Source organism: Tachypleus tridentatus, chromosome 7 (assembly GCF_004210375.1).
Source record: "Tachypleus tridentatus isolate NWPU-2018 chromosome 7, ASM421037v1, whole genome shotgun sequence".
In the NCBI taxonomy this organism is placed as follows: Eukaryota; Metazoa; Arthropoda; class Merostomata; order Xiphosura; family Limulidae; genus Tachypleus; species Tachypleus tridentatus.
Window position 1 is genome coordinate 51,151,953 of NC_134831.1, and position 14,863 is coordinate 51,166,815.

The 14,863-nt window shown below is 31.3% G+C and overlaps 1 protein-coding gene across 1 annotated transcript in view; it reads right to left on the reverse strand.

Moving 5' to 3' along the window:
• Positions 1-14,863, reverse strand: part of LOC143255641 (A-type potassium channel modulatory protein KCNIP1-like) — a 353,607-nt gene that overhangs the window by 205,573 nt on the left and 133,171 nt on the right. The window contains exons 2-3 of the mRNA XM_076511615.1: positions 13,447-13,524; positions 483-560 (exon numbers count right to left, since the gene is read on the reverse strand). Coding sequence (XP_076367730.1) covers positions 483-560; positions 13,447-13,524 — 156 coding nt within the window. The remainder of the gene's footprint in view (positions 1-482; positions 561-13,446; positions 13,525-14,863) is intronic.

The following is a 14,863-nucleotide window of genomic DNA, read 5'->3' on the forward strand; positions in this document are numbered from 1 at the left end:
CCTAAATAATTTCGAATAGATTTTTAGATCTCCATTAAAATGTAACATTTGTTCCAAATCGATCCAGTTGTTCCTAAGCCTGACGGTATTTAAATGGACTTTTTTTACCTCTATCAAATACAAGCACATGCATATGAAACATTATAACATATTCCATATGAAACATTATAAAATCTTCCATTGATGGACCGACTATAAGTTAAACGAAAACAATCATTCGCTAGTTTGTTAAGAATTTTCTTCCAAAATTAACCAACTGAGATGTATTTTCTGTACGAGCTTCAGCATTCATGTTGAAAAACTGATAACGTGTCATTAGCAAAATATAAGCTTCAAATGTCCAAGGTAAACTAATATCATCAGGTACTTACCCAAATTGAATATCTTCGAATATGTAATAAAAGTAGCATTTTCCCTTGTTGAATAGGCTGAGCGAACTACTAGTATCAGCTGTTTTCCAAAATAAAACTTTCTTTACTCACCATAAGAAGAGATGAAGGACCCAATACTGCTCTTTCTTTTTCTTGTTGAATGTCTCATTCGACGAAACACGTGACCAACTGTGAAAATGACAAAAGGTAAAGTAAAATAGAATGAACTCATGCAGTTGACCGTTAAAATAATAAAGAATCTTGACTAACTTTCAGAATCAACACAAGACGATGATGTAAAGCAATCAAGGAAATTTAATTAGATCATTAATTTTTTAAAACATGAGTGCAAGTTTTTAATAACGTATTGATCTTTCTATAATTTAACATTTCTACCTCTAGGAATATTCTTTTTCTATAAAGTTGATTGTTTTAAGTTAGTTTAATTTTACCATTATTTATTGTCTTCATCGACTTAACTTTGAGTTGTAAAACGATTTTTATAGCTCCTTAAGATGTGCTTTGTTTTATAAAGAAAAAATAACGAGAAACGTATTTAGTCAGTTTAATTTGTTTCAATAAAAGTTAGAGCTTTTATCTTGTTTAGCTTGAGTTGCTTTTACTGTAACTGTCATTAGCTTGCTTAGTTTCTTTTAAGTTTCCAACACTTTTTGTAGTCTGAGTATATTTTATTTTACTTCATTGTATGTTTAGTTTCCCCTTTATATATATTTTCAACAGGTCATGATATAATTCATTTATGTTGTTTGCAAGTTTTTAGATAATGTTATTTTCCTACAAAGTAGTTTAATAAACTTACTTTAAGAAAAGTGATTTTATTTGTGTTACATAAGCCTTTATCGTAATTAGTTTTTCAGGATGCGTTATGGTGTGCTCAAGTAACGTAAACACAGAAGATACGACGATATAAAGTTATCGCAATATACATTGGAGTTACTCTTAGTGCCAGTTGTAATGGATTTCGTAATGTATATTTATATCAATATCGGTGGTTTTTAATTTAAATATATATTTAGAAATGGTGTTATTCATACTACTAAATGTATATTGCGAAATTCTCGCCTATTCACTAAATTTGTAGAAGATTCTCGAGCGTAGGAATGAACAATGCATATGTGTATGTTAAATACTAGTGACTGCTAGTATTGTCGCCAACTGAACTTTCGAAAACCTCGCCCTAGAATTACTGTAGTAAACGCTCATCAATCAGGAAATTATAGATATTTAACCAGTAACGTTTTTAGATTTCGAACATTATAAACTGTTTAAGTACAGATGTTAGTATTTTTACAAGTACATCGTCGTCGGTGGAAAGTGAGCTTATAAATGGCGTGAAGCGTCAAAACAATACTCAGTTCCAGACCCGATAGAACACTCAGTATTGTTTGTAAGTTTGTAAAACTTTTGTATACAAATCATTACTTGTAATAACTATTTATCATAACTTTTATAAATTGTACTATTGTTTATATATTAAAATACATTTGTGTTAAGAAACAAACTGTATGTATCAATCTTGCTGGCAAATATTATGGATTTGATATATATCGACATTTAATTAATTTCTAAATTTGAATTACAAGTTAACTCAGTTTCAGGTGGTTTGAAATCGTAATACGTAACATAATAAATCGGAGACTCGTTCGAGATTAATTATAATACCCAACACACTCCCTATTGCTATATTCTAAATATTTTTTCTAAATTATCTATAGATATAAACAAAACTATGAATGAATGTGTTGCATTTCTACGCAACACACATTATTAAATAATATGTTGATCTGTAATCTGCAGCTGTTAAAAAATAAAGAGAGCGTATTCTCAACTAATTTTCATGTGGAGATATATGCAGGTATAAACATATATTTATTCTGGTTTGAAGACAAAATTCAAAAATAAGATTAACTATATTTTTAAAATAATACAACTAAATTGCTACATACTTTGTAATCCTAGTTCTGAAAGTAGTAGAGCCATTAAAATGGCACTTTGTATAAAGGAAACAGGTATTTATATGGAACATTTTTTATCAACTGATACACATATTTTAATTAAATGTTATGGAAATTGGAGTTAAATATTCATGCTTTCAAAATTACAAAGTTTAAATTATATAGCATTCATTAAAACATTGGTTTATAGTGCCTCCTTAAACGAAACAAAGAACATTGCCATTTATGATTTTTATGCTTTGAATGTAATTAAACACGCGTGACTGTAAAAAAAAAACGAAGACGTTAAAGTGTCCATAAAACACAATTGTGCACAATATAGGCCTTAATTTGTTGCAACCTTATATTATTACTGTAATTTTATAACAATTACTACCGCTTAAATTAGAAATGCAATATGAGCATTCTCCGCACACATACAATATAAAAAAATCGGTAAAAATGTAAGAAAGAAAATGATTTAATGATAAAACGACTTTTTAAACTAGACTTTTGTGATTTTTAGACTAATTAATTTCATCAGAAAAAATTTCAGATGAGCAAACCAATTAAAGAGACATCTCGTAACTTTCTGTTTTAATGGGTCGAAACTAATTTTTAAATAACATGTAGTTGAGGTACCTTTCAGATATATGGATTGGAATTGTTATACTTAAATAATGTTTAAATATATTAAACTTTAATAAGTTTAATAAAAATAAAATAAAATCAACTCGTGAAATGTTTGAATTTTGTCATTATAAGAAGTCATAAGGTCTATTGTATTAAAACCGCTAAAGTAAGCTTTGAGCAATTAATGATTTTATAGAAAAAGTGATCTCTATTCATTGTTGATAAAGTTGCTCACATATTGTATAGAAGGCTTAAATCAATCAACAATCAATTAATGAAATATGAGTTAAAAGCGAAGTCACAGAACTCATCAATGAAGTTTATCGGAACTGCCAGTATTTACAGAACATCAATTTAGAACAATATCGAATTATAGTAATTCACAAGCTAATTGAATATACACTAATAATCACACTGCTGTTTTAACAATAGAACATTTAATTAATATATATGACATACATAACTGTGTTACACCATAGGATCGCCGTAGCATTTTTCCATGTCTGCAAATGAGGATTAACCGTAACATTATGAAATAGGTCTCAGGTTACTCGTGGTTTTGTAATATACATGAAATACGAAAATAAAGTTCTCTATTTAAAGCTTGATGTCAAAGTTCAAGGTCATTAGGACATACTCACTAGTTATATATGTATGATACAACATATTATTTTTAAAACATTTTTATTAAGTCAGTAAATATTATTTGGATATAATGAGAACAGAAATCAGACAAACAGTAAAATTATCCTTAGATCTTCTTTCTAACAAAAATAGAAGTTAAAATATAGAATAAAGTATCCTTCACTTTACAAATGGAAACTTGCGCAGCTCACATATATTCACAGATAATACGGAAGGACTTAGATTCTTCTGACCTATTACTAAATATATTTAATAAGGGAACCTGAGACTTTCTTAAAAAACACTCCAGCCTTTTTCGAACAACTGAAAAAATCCTGTACCAAAACGTTTCATTTTTAAGCTAAAAAATTTGAGAAGCTTCGCTAAAGAAATGAAACTTTTTCATATAGAAGTTTTTCAGTTGCTAAAAAAAGAGAAACTGAATATTTTTAAAGAATTTCACACTTACTGTGATTTAAGTCTACACTGCTGCCTTCTGTTACGGACACATAGTAGAGATAAAAGCATCTTCAAAGATTTGTTTTATAAACTACGAACACAGTCAGTAAGCATAATTAACATTTCTCTTCTACAGACTGTGGCAGGCATAAATTGGTAAAAAATAAATCAATCAACAGTTCTTGGATTAGAATAGTAAATGTAAAACTAATGCCCTAAACCCAGTTGGTTAAGTATACTAACAAAATACAACAAACATCTACTATCTTTCACACATATGTGATTATACTTCAGTATGGATTTTGTGTTTCTGTCTTTCTTTGTAATTTTGATGTTTATATTTGAATGTTATTCATTAACATTTCTTCAAGGCATAATGAGTTAAGTTAAAACATTATTTTTTGCATGTCGACCGTCAACACTGGAAGAACTAATTCATAATTAATGTTACCAACTAAAGAAAAATCATATTGATTCATATATGTTTGCAATAATTTTAATTTTATAATAAATAAATAAAAGCAATATTTCTTTTAATTTAACTGTTTTGATACCTTTATATTGTTATTTCTTTATTACAAATGTCTGATGAATAAGTTTGAATCTTTGAGAAAAGAGTGATCTTCATAAAACCGTTTTTGACAAATGTTAGCTTTTGCAGACAAAGTTAGTATATTTTTTCTTTACCGTGGTCGTTAAACATGCCCGCCCTTTCAGCTGTGGGAGCGTTATAATGAGACACTCAATCCCACCATTCGTTAGTAAAAAAGTAGCCCAAGAGTCGGCGGTGGGTGGTGATGACTAGCTGCCTATCCTCTAGGCTTACACTGCTAAATTAGGGACGGCTAGCGCAGATAGCCCTCGTGTAGCTTTGCGCGAAATTCAAAACAAACTAGACCGTCGTCATCTGCTTAAAGAAACAATGAGACAGCAAAATATTTCTTCCAAATGAACAACGTGGATAAAGCTCAAATGTCACTTATATGTGTATTAAAAAAACATTCTTTCTGAGAAAATGAAAACATGTAAGTGGACAGATATAGTGTACGAAATATACAATATTTCAGAAACAGCAAGGCTAAGGGGATATATAATACAGTTCTAGCAAATACAGTTAACAAAGCTAAAACTTAAAAAAAATGTTTTATCAACCAGAAAATAGCTAAGATAAAAAAGGAAAAAGGCAATCCGCCTGCCAAAATACTATTAAATAGAACAACAAAATCGTTATTCTTGTAGTTAAGGGTTTTTTTACTTAGAGCCAAAAATTATCTTATTTAAGCCTTCTCAATACTATATATGTTTGGAAGTTTATATTTACTCAGTTTCAAATAACTTTAAGTATTATAATTGCTATCATATAATTAAATTAAATATTTTAATGGTGTTTCTGACATTAATATATTTATTGCATATAAAGTTTAAACAACCAAAGGTGCAAAATTTGATATACTAGTACAAGTTTTAGTATGCGGAAAACATCCATAAAAAAGAAGAAATAAATAAAATTTATAATAGTTAAGAGTATAACTTAAGATTAATATATCGAAATAATTAATTAATTAAACCTGGATATTCCTTTTAGATACAGACTTTCTTTGATAAGAATCTCGTAAATTGATGATCCTGATGTTGGAATTATCAATAGATAATTGATATTTACTGATTTAATAATGTGTGCGAACGGATAAAATACGTGTATTTAGGCGTGACTGGAGGTTTCTGGGTGAAACTTCTATATATTAATATGCAGGTAGTTTTAACTGGTGTTTGTTTTGTCAATGATTTTTTCTAAACGACCCATGAACGTAAAGGAGTAGACAAACATTCTCAATTTTAAAGAACTTACTAATGTGAAAAGAAGTTCTGAACCTAAATGTAGTTTTATTTCTGAATGGAATTATTTATCAACATATTGAATCACTTTTCTAATAACGAAACTCTCTTTTTCTAAGATTTTTTGTCAGTGCTATTTTTGTTAACGCAATTACGTATTGTTTTCTCAAGATGTTTTGTAAAAATTAAATTCAGAGTGAAACAAGGTATAGTTTGAACAAATGTTTTGTTAAGAAATTTAACTACATTACTTTGAAAAAATCTGGTACAAAACTGTTGAAGTGAGTGAATAAACCAATAAAACTTCTCTCGATAGACGGATGTTGTAAACGAATATCAACCGGTTAACTTTAAACAATGTCAATGTTAACTAAAAATAATCGTGTTGAATTTAATAAAAAAACAGTTCATGTCAAGAGATGATTAAGAGTTACGTACATGCAGTTTAGTTTGAAGAAATTAATTTTGGTAAAATACTATTTAGATATTTATTATATTGAATGTGAACAAAACGTAAGCCGAGTATACCTCGACCATTGATTCCAGTTTTTGTTTGTTTTGAAATTTCGCACAAAGCTACTCGAGGGCTATCTGTGCTAGCCGTCCCTAATTTAGCAGTGTAAGACTAGAGGGAAGGCAGCTAGTCATCACCACCCACCGCCAACTCTTGGGCTACTCTTTTACCAACGAATAGTGGGATTGACCGTGACATATAACGCCCCCACGGCTGGGAGGACGAGCATGTTTGGCGCGACTCGGGCGCGAACCCGCGACCCTCAGATTACGAAGCGCACGCCTTAACGCGCTAGGCCACCAGTTTTTGTTACTGAACACAAAAGGAGTTGAATAAAAATCACAATTACAGCCATCAGAGGTCAGGACATGCCGAAAGAGATTTAGCTAGAAATTCAACTGCAGTGATGCTATTTTGATTTAGAACAAGCATCTTTAGTTAGTGAGAAACTCTGAAGAAGCAAAAAGAATAAAAATATGATTGCCACCCCAATCAAGTAAAAAAGAAGTTGTGTTTGATCAATTAAAATATTCCACGACGTATTAATTAGGCCTTTTTGTCAAATTTTACGCATAGCTATTCAAGGGCTATCTGCACTAGCCGTCCATAAAGAGTAACAGAGACTAGAGGAAAAGCAGCTAGTCAGCGGCACCTATCGCTAACTCTTGAGCTAGTCTTTATCAACGAAAAGCGAAATTGACTTTCACATTATAACGCCCTCACAGGTAAAAGGGCAAGTTTGTCAAGTGAAGAGATTCGAACCCGCGCCCCGTGGATTGTGAGTCTCGCAAGTTACTTAACTTGTAGATAATGTTGGGTCCTCATAACCGAACTACAAGTCTATGATTAAAATTAATGATTAATAAAATCAAGACTTCGTTTTGATAATTCGTTTTAATGCTACAAATCACGTGTCTAGAGCTCATACAATGTTATTTATAAAAGTTACATTTTGTACTAAAGAACTTCCTGTGAAGAGAATACATAAAAAACAACAATAATAACTTTGACAAAGGGGATTAATAGCCTATTGCTTATGAAGCTGATAAATAAAACTTAACACTCTTTAGTCAGTTTCTACTAGAAGATCATTAAGGGAAATGTACTTTTAAAATTATTGTGCTTAATTAAATGGAGCAAAGCAGTTAAATCAAAGCAACTGTGATTCAATTTGTGTAGTTGTGCACAATGTGCTTAGTTTCTATTTGTAACAATAAACATTTTGTAATTTATTTATATTATCTAGACTTGTTATTCTACACTTCACTTCCACTATATCAGTGTTCTACTGCAGAACACTAGTCTTATTTCTTCATTAACCAGCTGTTGTTTACAGATTTGCTTATCTAATACTTGTTGGAAAATAGAAATTCCTGCAAATATCAAAAATATAGGAAAGATAAACTTTGGTGTCGTGACAAAGTTTATTGTAAAGTTTCTTAAATGATAACATGCAGATTATACGAATAATTTTACAGAAAGATTGGCTTATTCTTGACAAATATACGTATTCTTGACCATGAAAGGAAACTCGTAAGTGGAAAGAAATATACTTATTGGAGAAATGCTAGTTGCCAATGTTGCGAAGGTCTATGATATTGTTTATTCTAAAACTACTGCCTCGCATCTAGTACACCCAGATCATTGGAGTAGCTTGTACCTATGAGGGAAGCAGATACGACTAGGGTTCACAGGATGGCTTGGTGGCTGGCCGTTTTGAGACTATGTGAAAAGGTCTCTACCAAACTCTAAGACTTTCATTATATAGAGCACAGTTGCCCCAGCACTGGCCTGGACCATCACTAAGTATTGGATAGAGGCTGTAGGTGCCACTGGTGAATGATTATAACCAGTCAGATTTATTTACACTGAAGATGAAGACTCTGATCCATGAGGCAAGTTACTTTTCAGGAGAGAAGAGTTTCCTACTATGATGAAAGCAGTGTGTCACACCTGAGTTTATGCAAGACTGTACAGTAAGCAGGTCATATCCATACAACAGATGGTCATTGTCAAGATGCCTGTGAATGGCTTTCATCTGGAATGGAGAACTTAGCCAAATTTCTTCCTGGCATCTATTGGGATTATGAGAGAGAGGCTTTGCTTGGTACAGAGAGTTCCGTGAGGGAGGATAGAAAGATAACATGATGACACATATAAATGTTCAATGGACAGCTTGTAAGGATCTGTGCATTGCCTACTCCTGAGCTTAGATGTTCTGGTGCTCAATGCTACTGAGTATCTAGATAAGGGGCAGTAAGACGATTGGCAAAGCGTCATGTATGAACTACAACGTCAATTCAATCCAGTGTACAATTGGACACGAACAGGACAGTCAGGAATGGTTTCTCGAAATCTAGAGAATAGATGGATTGAAAAGTTTATTGAGGGACTTTCAAACGAGGTAATGTGACAGCAATTGGGAATGAAGGACATCATCACGCTAACGAAACTGTGTCCATTCAAATATAGTTTGAAGTGATCACTCAAGCTGGTTAATAAAGATGAGGAATTTTGCAGTAGTAGTGTAGTGATAATTTTACTAGTAGGTGGTATAACTGAGGTTCTTTCATTAAGGTAGGCTAAATGCAATCACAGTATTATCAATTAGCATCCTCACAGGACATAAATGTAGGGCAATCACACTATTATACAATGAATGGGCAGGGCTACAAAGGTTCGTCATTCCATGAGGTACATTCTGTAGGAAAGCTAACCAATAGGACATGTGTCATCACATGGTCTACCAGTAATATATATATATACCAAAGTCATGGCCTTCACCCAAAATTTGTCTAGAATAGAAAGACTAAAGCTTCTGATTCATTATGGAGTACAGTTCTCTGAATTGTTCATACATGGGTATTGATAACGGCTATCAAATAATCACGTCTAGGATGATCAACAGTGAATGGTAGATGCTGTGGCAAACGCTATGGAAAACTGATTGACTTGGCCACTGGCATAGGGGAGCGTAGTGAATAAGCTGTACCAAAACGCTTAGTATTAAGACCAGTTCTGTTAAGTCGCAACATTGCATTTCTGGCAGATACAATAGCTGTGATACTCCTAATGGTTTAAGTAATTTTCAAGCTGTTTCTGTAAGACCAACCATTATGACCAGTGATTTATTCTGGAAAAAATGATAGACTAGATGTTAGGAAAAGTGAAACTCCAGCTCAGTATACAAGGCATCACATACGGAAAAAAGTAGTAATTTCCAATCTCGGTTATGGAATCAACATCATTAGAATGGATGTGCATAAACATTTGTCAATCAGCTTTGCCTGAATGAACTGATGTTCAGTGTAAAAATATCTCCACAGATCTAGCTCAGGAACAGTATGCCACAACGTTATGTAGCAAATCGAATAACAGTACCTTTTTTACACAACGTTCATAGTAAAGTTACAGTAAATTAAGAAAAAAAAAGAATTAAAAAAAAAGAATGGCAATACTGGAAACTCTGCAGGTGGGCAGAGTAAAGCCTAATCATTTTCTGGAGAGAACATATATTTTATATACTTAAATAAAAGCAAAATAGTTTGTAGTTTATTTTAATTTTAAGTGCCCTCCATATTTCACAATTATGAGTGCATGAGGAAGATTGGGGTTTAATGATTTTGTTGTGTTACCTTTGTGTGTTTTGTAAGTGAATATATACATATATGTGTATTTTTGTTTTTGGTATATAATAAAGATGATGTCTTAGTTCCTTCACGCATGCGAGCGTGAGAAAGAGAGAAGGAAATTAAAGGTTTTTATATGCAATGCTTTCATTTCATTATATATATAATATTCATTTAATATACCACTACTCACTTGCACGCATGGCTGTGAATAGTAAGGGGTAGTTGACTTTTCTTTTATTATTATAGTATTTGTCCATGAAATGATAAAATTTTATGTTAAAAGGATTAACTGATTTTAGTATTTAGTTACTTTTTTGTATCTAATCAAAGGTTTCTTTCCGTTTTATAAAGTATAATCAATTTGTTTTTAATGTATATATATTTTTAACTGGAGTGTTTACTATTCAAGTAGCTAGATTTTATAAATTGGTATTTTGTACTATGCAACCCATTTAGTGCTCGTGAGAATCATGAGATCAATATAAGTTAGTGCTAAAGATAGTTTCAAATGCAATCATTGTTAAATGCTTTTCTTTGTGTTATTTTTTCTTTCATCTTATCCTAGACCTGTGATTATTTTTCTGTCTATACAATTTTAAAGTGAGCCATGTATTTCCGAATTTATTGATTTATTTTTTTTCATCTCTTTAAGTTTTTATTTTGCACAGTTAAGTGTGTACCTGCACATCGGGGCCTGGCATGGCCAAGCGTGTTAAGGCGTGTGACTCGTAATCTGAGGGTCGCGGGTTCGCATCCCCGTCGCGCCAAACATGCTCGCCCTCCCAGCCGTGAGGGCGTTATAATGTTACGGTCAATTCCACTATTCGTTGGTAAAAGAGAAGCCCAAGAGTTGACGGTGGGTGGTGATGACTAGCTGCCTTCCCTCTAGTCTTACACTGCTAAATTACGGACGGCTAGCACAGATAGCCCTCGAGTAGCTTTGTGCGAAATTTAAAAACAAACAAACAAACCTGCACATCGCTTTTCGATGCTAAAGATTTATATTTGTGCTGGTGTTAAAGATATATTTTAATATAGTATTATAGTGTAAATTCATTAATATTACATGTGAGCTAAAGAGCTTTGAGTTTAGTTGTTGGAATGTGATAACGAAGCTAAAATTACAGGATTTTTCCTTCTTTCAAGTTTGATATTGTGTTTAATTTTAAATGTACTAAACAGTTTTATGTATTTGTAGTTTAACGTCATTCAGTGTTAAATGTTTTGTGTTGTCCATGTGACGCGTAAGTGTTGTTAAAGTTAACGTGCCTTTTTACCATGGCGTGAGTTTAAAGATGATTGGTTTAAAGCTAAATTTATTTATCATTTTTGGACAACCGTGAAAGAGAGAAAAAGGGGAAAATTATGATATAAAAGTGTATCACATATTTTCTAGCTGCATTAGTGATATACATATTTTTAAAATAATGTTTTGGTTCTTTAGTATACGAGCTGTACTGAAGTTACAGCATGTAGTCTAGAAGTCATATTGAATACATCGTTTTAGTTATCTTGTTCTTAAAAGCAACATAATATCTACTATGTACGAGAGATATTGCAGTAACATACGGAGTTCATCTTGATGTTTCAGGTTAAACTACGAATTTTAGAAAAAGTTCAGAGGCATTCTCTAAATATTGAGACATTATAAATAATTTATCTCAATACATAGCTTGATTGAATCAATACAGGGTTTTCGTTTCACCAAATAACGTTAGTGACAAGGAGTAACCGTAGTTTACCTTGTATCCAGCCATACTTTATTTAACCAATATTCAGTAGTTTTGTATAACACAAATCTTGCAGAAACTGACAAAATTATAAATCGCACCAGGACTAAATAAATAACTATGGAAAATTTGTGAGTATTTAAATATCAACTGCGTTCAAAATGCGTATAAATTACAAACTTTCAGACGCATTAAGAAAGTATGTCATAAAGTATGTATGTTTAAATTTCTGTTGCATCTAGAGTACATAACCAGTTATAAAATGTCAGATAAAAAGGACCAGTCTTAAAATATTTCAAAATCACAACTGTACAACATTTATACAAATAACAAAAACAGCCCTTTATTTGAGGTGCAGCTAATTATTAAATTTGCAAATAAATTGTCCCGTATTTTGTTTTTGGAAACATTTTGTTAATAAACTTTCAACAAACTCATAAAAACAGCTCAATTTTGCTTTATTTAGCTAAATACAGTATTTAAGCTTTTCACTTAAGTGAAATTTATACAACACAAAATAACTTATGAACTGTTGTTCTGGGAAAAAAAAAAATTGAACAAATAATATTGAGGGTCAAAAGTTATTTTAGACAAATTTTGTAACATAATGTTATTTTTCACAGCTTACGTTTAAGCAATAACAGGATATTTCTCTTGTTTCAGAATTACACCTGATTAAATTACAGACACATAGACTTTCTTTAAAGCTTTATGACCTTATGATACAAGCTATTATTTGCTAATTTTTTTCTCGTCAGCTGCTTGTAAGAGAAAGCAAATTCCAACAAAATTTCTTTTCAGAGAATTGAATAATTAATTTAAGAGTTTTTAGTTAGTGTCGGATATTCGCGCAAAGCTACAAAATGGCTATTTATGTTAGTCGTCATTAACTGATATTTTACCTATATATTAATATATAGCTTAGGAAGCTACTCAACCACATCCACAGCTATTTATTGGGCAAATCTAATCGAATAGGAAGATCTGGCCATATCTTTTATAAAAGGCCCATAGTACAAAAGTGCGGAACTCGATTTCGTTGCAACAAGACGTGAACCATGTACCCTCAAATTCAAAATCAGGGCAGCCAGCTACTAGTCCCGATTTATGACAGAGTTGCAGCTCATGCTATTAATACTGCAGTATGTAAGACATCTCGCAGTGAAAAAATAATTAAAAACGAAAAGTTTTCGAACTGATTATCACTCCCTAATAAACCTACATTATATCGAAATAATACATTAAAAATTAAACTATAACATAATGAAACAAAATTTAAATGACAGAAGCATAAATAACAGGTTTTATGTAACCTTTCTCGTATTTCATAAACAGGACTGTAAAAGAAAAAAGGTTCCTTATGTCATTCATTAGGCAATTATTTACCTAAATCTTGATACCTTACAAGAGATTTTCCTCAATACTTGTAATCTGCCGATGGAGCAACGTTAAATTATGGACTTGCATCGTTAAAATCCGCGAGTTTAATTTCTCATGGTGGATACAGTCTTAATCCAATGTCACTCTTATAAATAAGCAAACTCAACAATTGTAACAGATCAACACGCATTCATAGTTTGTAGTTAAAATAGAAAACAATATAAAATTCATTATTTTAAAGTATTGATGCTATTAAGTATTAAATTTCTCGTGTAAGCAATACGACAAATTAAAAACATCGTTAATACATACTTCTGTTTGCCCAGTATTTTATGTTCTTCGCTTCTCGAGGCTCGTCTTCATCTTCCAGTTCTTTAGGTGTTTTACTCTCTGAAAAGTGAAATAATAGAAAACAAGCTATAATTATCCTATGAAACAATACTTGTTTAATACACATTAAGATATGTGGAATTAATCATTCACTTTTAATTTGTTTCTTGTGCTGAGATTGATCTAATAAGTAGTTTAGTCATCTGAATTTATATATCGTTTATGTTTATGTATTCAATGTTAGTAAGGTAGTCATAGTAAAGCTAGTTGGCATTTAGTTTTCTCTCAGAAGAAAATTGTGTATTAATACAAATTATTTTCTCTAAAAGTAAAATAACTCTAAGTAACAATGGATACGCAGAAATTGGCCTTATACTGATATATAACGAACTCAAACTGGGCTGGAAATATTTTAACAGGACGAGAAACTCAATAGTTTGTTATTATTCCCCAACTTAACCTAATTCTACTAAACTATTTTTGGAGACATTTCTACGACAAAAAAAACTAAAAATATTTTGTATAATTTCAGATTAGACTTTCAATTTCGATTACATATGTCAACAATGGCTATTTAATTCACTTTTCATTGAACCTGTTACAGTCAAATTTACAATAACGCTAATAGTGTTAAATCATACAACAATCGAAATTATTAAAATTCAATAATATAATTTCTTAGTATAAGGTCAGAACACAGAAGGTGTCTTTTAATATTACTAGATGTTATCCTAAGATATATGAAAGACATATGGTTAATGATGAAACAAATTAAAGAGACTGTTGTATATTTATTTGCTTTTTTTAAATCATAAAACGAGTGATTGAATGTTCGAATAGGTAAACATTCTTTTGAATCGAAAATTATTATGTTATTATTAAATGTATGACTTATTGAAATAGTTTGTTAGTTTAAAATTTTTTACAACAAACTTCAAATATTTTTGGAACATTATTTCGGATGAAAAGAAAAAAAAATCGCTATGTGCAATAGTTCTTTAAAGAATAATTTCCTCTTAAAATTAATCATTCGATTTATTTATAAGCATACTTTGTTGAAAGATAAGGTCAATTTCGGGAAAGGTTAGTCATGTGTTTCGAGAATCGCTAATTTGGACGATTTCCAAAATAGGGAACCATATCCAAAGAAGAACGTATTACATTCTTCGAAGTAAATTTAGACCGCGAAAAGTGTCGAATGATGTGGGCGTTGGGTATTTCTCAAATTCGTTTTGCATTCTTGATAATTTTTTACACTAAAATAATTGTCTCCACACCATAATACTCACTATGTTTTATACCACTGAAAAATAGAAACACACGAAAAACCGTATTACTCATAAGAACGAAAGAACAAATCTCCATACTCTCCCAGGGCTCAACGATGTCTTCACGCATA